The sequence below is a fragment of the Urocampus carinirostris genome, chromosome 6 (assembly GCF_059441175.1).
Source record: "Urocampus carinirostris isolate Australia breed hairy pipefish chromosome 6, RoL_Ucar_1.0, whole genome shotgun sequence".
NCBI lineage: Eukaryota > Metazoa > Chordata > Actinopteri > Syngnathiformes > Syngnathidae > Urocampus > Urocampus carinirostris.
The window spans coordinates 16,752,656-16,765,837 of record NC_142354.1 but is presented as its reverse complement, the minus strand read 5'-3'; the positions used below and the strand labels follow the sequence as shown (position 1 = coordinate 16,765,837).

Sequence of the window (13,182 nt, the reverse complement as noted above, 5' to 3'; positions counted from 1 at the left end):
CTTACAATACAATAATCCCTCGGTTATCGTGGTAATGCGAAAAGTGAAAACCCGCAAAGAAGCGTCGCATATTTATGAAAGCCCCTAATGGTCAAAGTACCTCGATATGTAGTCATTACCAACTGAGAGTATAAAGTAACAAAATAAAACCTATAGATCTACAAATATTAACGAACACCACAGAATTGCAGTTGAATGAATAGTCTTTGTGTTCATTATACAAAAGTACAACAAAACTGGAGGGCTTCTCCCTTCAGAGTAAGAAAGCAATTTAGAAAGCTGCTGGCTAACTGCACGCCAGAATCCGCTCTCCTCGGATTGAGCCATCTAACCCTGTAATACTTAAAATACAATACATCCCGAATATAGCGCTTTCCAACAAGTTATAGTTCAGGCTATCCGTTTCATGGGTAATGAATCTGGCGTTGGAGACGTACAGGATTGGCAGGGGTAGCTTGTGAGGGTTGTTACATAGCTTAGTCGTAGCAGTAGGCCAGACCTGCAGCCTTGATATTTCCTTCTTAATGCCGACGCTTCAGTCCCTTCCTGGACCTGATAGACATCCACGGAGCACCTGCTGGGGATCATTGTTTCTTTGCGCTTTTCTGACTTTCCCAGAGTCTAATTTTATTTATGAACTTCTGTTCGGTGTAACGAGCTGCTAAACGTTAGCGGTTATACGTGCTTCCAGATTTGTTTTGGTGGACACATTGACTTATGCGCCCACTCTGCAGATTGAATGACAGCATAAAACTGCCTACCACAGTAGCCCACCCAACACACAACACATTCGACCTGCCCTTTGTGATAGTATTTGTTGTGTGCTGTCTGCTCAGAACACAATTCACGACAGGTTGGAAATAAAATCAATTCAATTCGAAGCAGAGAACAGGCAATAACCAAAGCGCTGTGGTGAGGGGTCTTGCAATTCAGTCATATGCAGTCAAGGGAGGCAAGTGAGATTGTGCCTGACCTGAAAATTTAAACTTAAAAATACATTAAATGGTTATATGTATTCAGTATTAAAGAGTTTCTCATTAAATTTCACGGATTTGGGATTTTCTCTTTTTAAAATGCTGAATTTTCACATTAAATTATGAATATTATCAATCAAGTTAGTATGTAATGTATTACTGTGCTGAGCGTCTGAGTGAGGCTCACAGTTCTCTTGCCTCATTATGACCCTTCACATAAGTTGAACCTGTTTAGTATGGGCGACCGCTTAAGAAATTGTATTTCAAATTATCTGAATTCCCCCCAGAAATCGTCATGAGAACAATTATTCAGATACACACCTTGCCATGGGTACACAAAGAAACTGTGCCTGAACACATATTTCGTCATGGTTCAACATTTTGTTGAAATTCCTGATCTTATTTTATTCAAAATTGTATATTTTAAAACAATAAACGACAGACTGACGATTGCATTTACCATAAGTAGGTCTGATACTAAACTGCTTCTAATACCATCCATACTAATGGAGCATTGAAGTCTGTAAAGATTTTCAAAGGCTGAAAAATATGGGTCTCAATATGAGTCTACGGTACAGAGTTAGTCGCTTTTACTAACTAGCGATAGTTTAGAAAGGACCCGTGTCATTTTCAATGTTTCTATACAATGGATATATTAATGGTGGAACTTCGTGTATGACCCCTGAAATTATTGTTGGCCTTCGTAAACTGTTGAATAATAATTTTGGACATGAGGTAGAGGGGCTAAAGTGAATTAATATCGAAGCCCATTGGTCACTGTGCCTATATTTTCCCCACATGATAGGACATTACCGTTTCGTTTAAAAAAACACTACACTTTTTGATTTTTAGTTTTTGTTTTTCTATGAACCCTTTAAAAAAACTCCCCTGTTGCCTTTCGTTCAGGTGGCCGCACAGACGATGGCTCGGACGTGGATTCGGAGCCCGACTTGCCGCTGAAGCGCAAGCAGAGGCGCAGTCGCACGACATTTACCGCAGAGCAGCTGGAAGAGCTGGAGAAAGCCTTTGAGAGGACGCACTACCCGGACATCTACACTCGGGAGGAGCTGGCCCAGAGGACCAAACTGACAGAGGCCAGGGTGCAGGTAGAGGACAAGATGCCAACGATTTTTGTTCCTTCCAGGAAATTTTCCTCTGAATATGAGGCACACAATTAGCAGGACTGTACACTATACTTCTACAGAAATTAGCAAAAGAGAGTCACGTGCAACCAGGGGTTCTAAGGCCAAATGGACAGTGTCAAGCTTAAATCAGACTAGATGTTCCAGAAATAAGGAGAAAAGCCATAAATGAATTTTATTTGCAAGAAGTACAGGAGTGGAAGCGTTCAGATAAGGGATCCCACAACATACAAAACCAAACCAGGTTTAAAACAACGGGCGTCAAAAAATGTCAAAACCATAAACAAAAAACGAACCTGACATGGAAACAGAATACAGGATGGAAATTGCATGGAAATGGCAAATGTAATGACCAGACACAGTGTGCTGTCCAAGCAGTCATTATAAGGTCTTGATAAGGTATTTATAATTATGTAAAGATGTGTGGAGTTTAGAAACCACATTCCAGTATGGCAGTATTTTCTTATTTCTGAATAAGTAATCTTTATTTTCGACAGGCTAAAAAGAAAAAAATCCTTTAATAATAACATCCTCGTTACATGAAGTTTAAATGAGTCGATATTATTAATCAACACAAGCCTATTGTTTCTGTTTTAGCAGATGTGCACTAAATTTAATACAAATGAAAGTAAAACACATTTTTCTTTCATCATTCACTCAACTTAAATATGATTTTATAACATAAGTCTCGATTTTTACATTAAAGGCCTAGACTTAAGTTTCCAACCCAACAATTCCAAACTGTAACCCTGACGTCTCATACACTTAATCATGAATATCATTGAACTGGAGGAGGTGTTCTTGTCAAATTACTGAAGATTGCAGCAGTTTTAATCTCGAGGCTAACGCCTGCTGCTCAACCATTGGGAGTGTAACCCTTTCTTTAATAATAATAATAATAATAATTTCCTTGTATTGTCATTCTGTGTAACAATGTACACAGAACGAAATGTCGATTGCATCTGACCCGATGCAGCCGCAGCCAAGAGAGGGCGCCGCCGACCACTTTTTAAGTCTTAGGAATGACTCGGCCGGGGCGCGAACCCGAACTTCCCAGTCTCATGTTGATGTAATTTGATGGCTCCTTGATCCCAACAAATGCATTGTAGTTGGTCTTGTATGGATTTTTCTAAAGAAGTTCCCATGATTATCAGCAACCCCCAGTGTTGTAGCGCAATTGAAATAAAAAAGCTAGCGAGCCGCCTGCCTGTGTGCCATGCAGCTGTGTGTCAGAAAGGGAAAATATTTACAGTAGAGTTATTGCGGCAGCTGTTCTCCCAAAGTTAGGGGGGCCAGAGGAGAGAAAGTCGACGCATTCCTGATGGATTTCTCATTCCGGCCGTTTTGGTGTGGATCCCATCCCGTCACTTTCAAGCTCGCCGACGCTTGTAAAGCCTTCCACATATCACACGGGGTTCCTCATCTTCCCCGAGGACCCCCGCGCCCTCAACACATGAATCAATCAGCCACCGGTTTGGGGAGGAGGCTTGCTAGGCCTCTCCTCTTACTATGGTCATTCGCACTCCATCCAAAGCCATTCAAGTGTGTTAGCGCATGCTAAGTGTTCATCCGTTGCAATAACAGCTAGTGCACATGTCTTTGTCAATCTTGTCTGAGTAAAGGTTTGTTGGTTTTCCTGTATTTTAACCGTAAGAGTGACATAATACCATTGGGCAGGACTCAGCAAACAAAGTGAACTCATTAGCATCAAACAATTATAATGTATATTTCTTGTAGATTTTTTACATATTCCATCAGGGAATAAGGCTGCACCTGGTCAATTGTACACCGTTTGTTTATACCGTTTATATTTCTCCTGTAATTTGTTTTTCTTTTTCATCACTTGATTGGCAGAGCAAGAGAGCAATATATAAACTGTCAAGGCTGTTTTGTGTAACCTGAGGTTTATGACCTGCTCCTTTTGAATAAAAGCATTAACAGATAAGCAGTGCTCGATTAAGTAGACTATAAAATTACCTCCACTACAGGGTTGATAAAAGGCATCAGGCACTCTTCCATTTTTCTGTGTTTCACAAAACACCTCAAACTTTGTTTTATTGGTCCATATTACTTTTTAAACAAACTTCCTCCATCCAATGTTTGTTCAATTGCCCAAACGAATCTCTTCCTTTGTTGGCCAGTCTCAGTTATGGCTTTTTCTTGCCACTATGCCTTGTAGCCCAGCATCTCAGAGTCACATCTTCACTGTTCACAGAGGCTATTCAACAGAGGCTAGTTGATGACCTGTAGGGCGTCAATTTCTCAAACGAGAGAATCTAATGTATTTGTCCTCTTGTTTGGTGGTGTAGCAGGACCTCCCACTTTTCATTCTACTCTGGTTAGATTCTGTTTGTGCTGTTATCTGGAGGGACTAGTACACACCATTGAAAGAGATCTTCTGCTTCTTGGCAAATTCTCACCTGGAATAGCACTCATTTATAATATCACTCTTTTATTATACTGTCGAGTTTCACGTTAAAGTTATCATTTACTCGCCATTCTGAGAGTCAAATCACAGACAGAAATGCGATACATGAGATACTAGACCAGCTCACAGATAGGTCAGTTTAATAGCTTTTCTAACCGGCTAAAATGTTTAACGCTGTGCTAACACAATTACATAAGGGTTTTCTAATCATCTCTTTGCCCATCCAACACAATTAGCAAATATATATAGAACACTACACAGGTTGCTGGAAATGGGCTTCTATACAGCTATGTAGATTTGCATTGAAAAACAGACATTTGCAGCAGAAATAGTCATTTAGCTCGTTAACATAGCATAAGCTGTATTTCTGATTAGTTTAATGTTATTGAGGAAAAAAAAACATTGCTTTTCTTTCAAAAATAAGGAAATTTGAAAGCAACCCTAAACTTGTGAGCGGTAGTGTAGATATATGTTTGCATGTGATAAATCATCCCATTTAAACTGGTAAAGTGCATGTGCAATGGGGAGCCTCATTTAAAGTCTGTATCGTTGTAATTATACAAATAACACCCACACTACCTGTGCGCCATTTAAATTTCAATCCCTGCCCGCTGAGACCAACGATAAATATATCGTATGTATGAATGATTAGTACGTCCACGAATCTGAACCTGAACCAAATTTTCACGCATACACGACTCAAGGGAAGTAAAGTCTCAGAGCCCTGCTTTGAGTTTTGCTCTAAGCTACGCTTCTGGTTGCTTACATGCGATTTGTGATGGAAAACACATGTGTGTTTCGCACCAGCTGCTCCTTAGTGAAGGTGCCCAAATGATGCGAGAAGACAGGAGACCCTTTGGCCTCCCGAAAACCCATCTTCTCCAGCACAGCTGCAATGACGTATCCTCCAGATGTCGTTCGGCACTCGGGTGAAGTTAAATACGAACCCGGCCTGTTGTGTGCTGATCATCAAAACAGAAAGTGTCTGCAGGTCAAAACCTTCATCAGAGAATTTTAAAAGTCCTTAGCATACCTGAAGGCCAACCTCTACCCTAAGGGTCAGGAAGACATGGTTTGCAAGCCAAATACGGCATTTTTACAACTACATCTGGCTCAGAGATAAAATGAGGGCCGTACTAATATTATCTGTCGTTCTGTAGTTTATTCAAAGCTGACGTGATACAGTGGCACTTGTACCAGTCCACAATGCAGAGTCCTAACTGCAGTTTACAGTCACGATTTTATACCGACAGACCCCGTTTTAGCTATGGAGTCCCGTATATGGAAACTCATTAACCAACAATCTTCACTGTTGAGACACTTTATACTGAAAACCCACAGAACAAACTGTAAATATGCCAGCCAAACATCCATGATAATGTGATTGGATCAGCGATAGGGGTGGGTGGATTGCTGCACCCATATGGCACTCCTTCTTTCTCTCATCCAATGCCCTCTGCGCTGAAGGTAAATGCATATGCATCCTTCTTGTTTTCAATATTTCACGACATTTTTTCCAAAGGAACTTCCTTTGCTTCTTTTTTTCAAGACCAATAATTACGACCAAAATGACAGTGGAAATGAGCCACAACAATCTTAAGCAACTGCGGGAGGGAGGCACATATTAAGTGGTATATTTGATGATATGGGACACAAGCTCTGGCATTATTATTTTCAATCGATTTTATCAAATTGTCAAACGTCACACACTGAAACTAAATGTTCTGAAGTATTAATTTTTGGACCCTACTGAGGATAAACGGTGCAGATAATGGATGGATGGATGGATGAAGGTTTGGCAGTTTTGGGGAATTTTGTCTTAAAATGTATTGTGTGGCTCTCAAAAACGTCTAATCAATTAACGTTTATGGTTCTTAGAGTCACAAAGGTTCCCTGCCCCTGCTCTACCTCTAAATACACACAGCACAGGAAGTAGATTTCCACTCAGGAGGGCTAATCTGTCAACATAACCCAACGCTTGGTTTTGACATGCAATACAAACTCACCACCTCGTAAACGGGAGCATACTCCTTCACGTCCACCCCAGCCTGCCATTTTAAGACCCCCCCTGTCTCTTCTCCCATCCATCTTTATCAACCCCTGCAGCTACCAGCGCTCCTTCGCCAGCGCATTTTATGACCCCTGCTGACAAATTGTGGGATATGATCCGTGCGAGCTGTTGCAGACCTTCACAGCGGGAGGGAATTTCTTCTCCTGCAGCATCTTCTCCTTTAGATATCAATTTCCCTGTCAACATTGGCATGGATATTATCAAACAGCCCATTTTGTTAAGGAGGTTACAAATACAGTATATAAATGCATAAGAAATGTATACACATTTTAGTAGTAAGAGCATGGAATGAACTTGGAATGGAACTTCTCCATTGACAAAATTTCATGATGCGATGGAAAGATGATTTTGAAACACCTACCCCATGACTAACTTGCCGAAAAGTCTTTTTCGACGTGGTCGACAGGTTTCCAGAAATCTTTCTTCTGTTTTTCCCTGTCGACGTACATCCATACACACTTATCTTCACTACATTCACGCGGGTGCTGGAGCCCAACCTAGCTATCTTCGGGCATTGGGGAGGAGACACTCTGAGCTGGTCGAAAACTTCTAATGTATGTCCTGTTTCATCAGTTTCATCAGCCTTAACCGTATCTCTAATTCAAGTGATGGTAACTTGTGTTGGTGGTTCTTTCTTAAACCTAAATTATTTTTGCACTTCTTCTGCGTTTATATATTTCCAGTTTTCATTTCCTTTCTTCGAAGTCATTCCTGGCTGCCATCTCTCAGTTCAATGAGTTCAGTCTATAAAGAAAGAATAAATAATTGAGTTGTCACCTGCTAAAAGGTGTATACATTTTTGAGACACCCTGTTTATTCTGCTCTTGCTTTCTTATGGTTAGCTGAGGAGACAGCTTACATGATATAATCCTTAAATAAAAAAAGACTTAAAAGACAGGAGTATTGTTTGGGCCATTTTAGCGAAAGATCAATCATATTTTGTAATACTGTGAGCATACATTCCTTAACAAACATTTTGGATTCAGTATATATTTATCTAAACACAATAAAAACATGTTCTAAGCTATACGAGCATATATAGTTGATATAGAAGTCTATTATGTGACCTGTTTAGCATCCCAAATAAAAAAATGCTGTCAGTGATTAGCTTTCAACATTAGACAGGTATCCTACTAAAGCAGTCTTAAACTCAAAATAAGTCCCGATACAATTATCCGCTTGCTATCTGCTAAATCTGAAATATCAGAAATAGAATTCTATTGAAACCAAGCCAGTTCAGATTTACTCGACCCTGCAAACTCCACCCACCTGCCGAATGTGTCATGCGAGCTCCTCTTTCATTACCAATAAACTTTCTGCGTGTCGCTATTGTACTTAGTGGGATCTAATAAGTTATAAGCGTCGGCTTTTACGAAGCATGAAAATCAATTTTTGAGGCGTTGGGTGGAATTTTCTCACTTTATCTGAGGCTCACTACTTGATCTGTGAGTCCAAGAGGGGCGGGCAGTGGGTGGATAGGGGGCAATTTGGGGGTGTTAAATGACGTTTGTCTTTACATGTATCCCTTATGACAGGGGTTTCCAACCTTTTTCAAGTTAAGAGCTACGTTTTTGTGACTAATTGCCGCAAAGAGCACCCACTTTAATATACTGTAGATTTCAAACATATCAATTTGTTACTTTATGACTATATTATTGGTTATATCCATCCCTTAACCACAAGAGTTGTAGGATCACCATTTCCTGTGGTGTCCAGCCTGGTTGCACCCATACCTCCCCGGTCTTGAACCGGGAACCGTTCACAAGTTAGGCGAATGTGATAACCACTGCACTATCGAAACAATGGATGTAGAGTTAAACAGACTCGGTCAACCAATAAAATAAATCGTTTGATCAGAAAATCACAATGACCCAGCACTGATCAAATATTTCCAGTACAGGTCTGCGGCCACCTCAGCTGTCTTTAGTGGGAAACCTGATGCCCACGAGCACCACATTGGAGACCCTTGCTGTATGAACAAAAGTAATGAGACTAATATCTGTTTTCTCATAAGGGAAACAGTGTGTGTTCATACGTGATGGGAAAAAAAATGGGGCACATCCTCATTATGAGCCTCGGTTGCCATGACAAAAATTATTGAGAGTCTGAATCGCATCCAAGATCATTTACACCAGTCTTATTTAATTAGGAATCAATAACCAATACATAAGTGGCCCAGGTAATGGATTTACCTCCTTGAATTGAATTTTGAAAGATGTTACCGATATTTCAGAAATTCTTCATCTTTTTGATACTGCAAACACAACAATCCTCATCAGACACACGAGGTTAGCGGTACTAACAGGAGTAGATACTAAGATACTTGGAAACAGTAATTTTCCCATCAATTTAATTAAATACTACTGACGCTATTCTATGACCTGAAGAAAGTAAATGAGCATAAATTATGTGATTTAGAATGTTGAGCCAAGAAATGTTGTTATTGAATAAACCTGCACTAAGTATTAGTTTAAACTTATGGCCCTGGGGCAATGGACAATGTGTATTATTTAGCACCTTCTAGTGGTAAAAATAATTATTAATTAAAACAAGATTAATTGAAAAAAGAAGCAAAAATACATTACCTTGTGCATTAAAAAAAAATATTTGTAGGCCGAAAAATTGGACATAACATGAGGTTCATCTAGAAATAGTTGGCATCTTGCTGCTACGGCTACCACCAGAAAAACTTATTTTCTTTTTTCATTATTTTTTTTCCCTATTTCTTTTCTTTTTTTCTTCATTCTGTTCCTTTTTCTTTTTTTCCCATTTTTCTTGATTTTTCCCTCTTTTCCATTTAATTTTTCATTTTTCTTTCTTTTTTCTTGTTTTGTCCAGTTTTTTGTTAAAAAATTTCCTTGTTTTTCTATCTTTTTCTTTAAAAAAATCTTGCTTTTTCTGTTTTAAATTTTTTTTTTCTTATTTCTCTTTTGTTTACTCTGATTTTATTTAGGTTTTTTTTCATTTTTTGTTTTTTTTTCACTTTGTTGTTTTCTTCTTTTATTTTTACTGTTTCTGTTTTCCTTTCCTCCTACAAAAAAGGCAAGGCAAAATAATGTTTTAGTTTGCACTACACAAATCAAGAACATCTAGGGATCAAACAATACAATTCGTGTAAGCCCGCACAAACTACGTATTGATTTATTAGAGATTTTTTTTATTGTTTCATGTTTGTATTAATACGTAATGGGTTTTTATTTTTTAGATATTATTATGTGGAGAACTTTTAAAAAGATACTCAAGAACAGTGAAATGTTTTTATCAGATTTTTTGGGATGGAAAACCCAATTTGGCCCAACCTCAACCAGACCCTCCTTCTATTGGCCCCTAAGTCAATTGAGTTTGAGACCAGTTGAGGTGTTGGTGTAATAACAGTCTGAAGTGTGTATAGCCTTTGGTGACTTCTTGTGATTAAGGGCTATACGAATAAACATGACTTGATCACTGGTTTAGAGTGCCAAAAATGTTGGGTCATTATTTCGTTAAAGCCTCGCGTGGACACACACTATTGAAAGTATTGCAGTATTTCTAGTCAAGTTCTTGATTGATTGATCTACAAGTATGTCTCTACCTATTTTTGTTCCTAAAATACAACTCATTCATACAATTAACCAAGAGGAATATGTAGCAAAGTCTCAATTGTTTCCTTTCAATCGCCCACCAGCGAAAAAAGACAGACGATCACAATAGAACGGAGAGACGGCAGTCGAACCCAACAGGCAAACCGTATTCCCGCCAGTGTGGGGTTTACGTTTCATAAAGGCACAAATAGGATTTATGTAGATTGTAGTTGGAAGAAATTGTTGCCGTGCGTCAGAGTGAATGTTCTAACACTTTCTTATTATTAGAATTTAAATGACTTTGGTACAGTGCTTCTGTACTCCTGATACTTATCTAGTTAATCCCGCTCTCCTCTCAAATTCGCACTCCTAGCTACTTTAATTAGCATAGCGCCAGCAGTCTGGAAGGAAAAGGGAGGAGGCGGGAGGGATGAGGAAAAGCGGGTGAGGAAGGCAAGAGTGATATTGCGTGGTAGGAGACTGAAGGAGCGCTCTTGTGTTGAGGTCGGTTGCATCAGCCCCCCCACCTCCCCAACACTTGTGTTTTCGGGCTGGATATTTTGTTTTGTCATTATCTCGCCTCTCGCTATTCATCTGGAGCAACATTTCGTAAATTGGCTCCTGAGAGGCGTCACTCGCCTCCTTTTGACAGCATCCTTCACGGAGGATCGGCTGAACGGGGGAATTTATTGTGGGGAGGACACGTGATCCGTCTTTTGAAGGGCTCGCTAGTGCAACGTTAGGACGATCTGAAATCAGGGACGATATCAAAAGAGGAGCGGGGGCAGCTCGCCTTCGATCGATCTTTTTGGCTCAGGGTGAATGGACGAATCCGAAGCGGAAGTCTTTGTTTGAATGGGAGGCAAAGACCTTACCCACACGAGCACTGTTAGCTCCGTAAAACTGTTAGGAACTGCATGGTACTCTATAGTAAAATCAGAGATTAGTTTTGAAATACATTATAAGGGTTTGAAGATCATTCCTGAAAACAAAACGAAGAACTGTGCAGTACTGAATTGCGGTGATTGCGTGAAAGCTGCAGTTTTGCATCATTTCAGTTTGGGTTTTTCAGGGGACTTGTCTAACCATTTAGCTTAGGGCCCCAGGATGTAATTTGGGCGACTTATTTATCCTTTTACCATCAGTTTTTAGTGCTAAAGCTTGCTGAGATCTCCAACCACGCAAATCTTTGCCACCAAAACAGATGTATTTTTTAGAGGCAGAGACATATTTAAAATAGAGACAGCGGGAGTAATTTTCCTGAAGGGAGGACACTTGCTAGAGAACCCTGAGGACAATCTGAAGATCCAGGTCGATCTCGAAGAAAGACTGGGGGCAACTCGCCGTCAATTGATATTTTTGGCTGAGGGTTGAATGAATGATTGAAAGGCGGACGTCTTTGTTTGAATGTTGGGCACGAACACTGTTAGCATCGTAAAAACGTTAGGAACCGCATGGTCAAATCCGAGATTAGTTTCGAAACACGCTATGAGGTTTCGAAGATAATTCCTGAAACAAAACTGAGAACTGTGCGGGACTGAATTGCGGCAATCGCATTAGAGCTGCAGTTTGGTGTCATTTCGGTTTGGGTAGCATGAGGCCACATGTGGTAATTTTAGGCGACTCAAATCGTCCTTTTACTATTAGCTGTTTACGCTAAAGCTTGCTGCGATCACATACTACGAAAATCTGTCCCTCCAGAGGCCTTGAACAGATGTATTTTTCAATTGCAGAGCCATAATTAAGACAGAGAGTTGGAGGTAGGGAGAGATAGAAAACGAGAGAGATTTTAATGGTTAAAATTCACTGGGGGAGACGGATCCATCTATTAAGGGTAAACGGCTCGCTAGCGTAGCGGTAGGACGATCTGAGATCAGGGACGATATCAAAGAAGGACCTGTAACAACTCGCCTACGATGGAACTTTTTGGCTCAGGGTGAATGGACGAATGAAAAGCGGAAGTCTTTGTTTGAATGGGAGGCGAAGGCCTTACCCACACGAGCACTGTCAGCAGCCTAAAACTGTGAGGAACTGCATGGTACTGTATAGTGAAATCAGAGATTAGTTTTAAAATACATTATGGGGGTTTGAAGATTATTCCTGAAAACAAAACTAAAACTGCAGGGTTGGGTTTTTGGAGGGGGAGCTTGGCTAACCTTGGCTAACCTGCTAGCATTAGGCCCAAGGATGTAATTTGGGCGACTTAATTCAACCTTTTACGATTAGCTGTCAGTGCTAAAGCCTGCTAAGATCTCCTACCACGCAAATATGTGCCACAAGAGGCCTTGAACAAATAATAGTTTTCAAATGCAGAGCTGTGTTCAATAAATGAGGGAGAGCGAGAAATACAAAAGGAGAAAGATTTTTGTCTTTAATGGTTAAAACTTGTCAATATTTTTGAAACTTTAAACTTTTATATGTGATAGGTAGAATTAAAAAAAAAAAAAAATACACATTTTTTACGATAGTTTTTCTTTTTTATTTACAGTATTTTAAGATCTTTTTTTTTCTCTTACTTAATTTTTTTTTACCAAGAATTTTAACTTTTTCCTCTCTGACGTGTCAAATTTTGAGCAAAATTAAATACATTTATAACAAAATTGCAAGCAAAATGTTAACGACTTCATATTTAATAGTAATAATGGTTGAAGGGACGTTGTAATATTTGACCACTAAATGTCGCTGTAATGTGTATTACAACCAAAAACAAGTACTATAAAGCATAAGGAAGAATACAAACTACGGAGACTAAAGTGACCAAACACCAATAGTATGATTTTTTTTACAGAAATGCATGTTAATAATATTATTTTTCAATCAATTAAGTTTTTTACAACTAGGAGGCAATATATAATCAAAATACCACATTATGGACAACTAACGTCAGTACCAGATCTATTGTTTTGTCCGTGTTTGTGCTGATCATATACTGGTAGATTAAAAATCTATTTCACTTCTGTCTGAAGATTTCAGCAAGGAAGCACAGTGAATGGGACGATGACCCATA

General features: G+C 39.4%; 1 protein-coding gene across 3 annotated transcripts in view; it reads left to right on the top strand.

Moving 5' to 3' along the window:
- The window catches only part of pax7a (paired box 7a), a 113,152-nt gene that overhangs the window by 45,292 nt on the left and 54,678 nt on the right, over positions 1-13,182 (top strand). For all 3 annotated transcript variants that reach the window (XM_088338063.1, XM_088338064.1, XM_088338061.1), the window contains one exon: positions 1,881-2,080. In XM_088338063.1, coding sequence (XP_088194189.1) covers positions 1,881-2,080 — 200 coding nt within the window. The remainder of the gene's footprint in view (positions 1-1,880; positions 2,081-13,182) is intronic.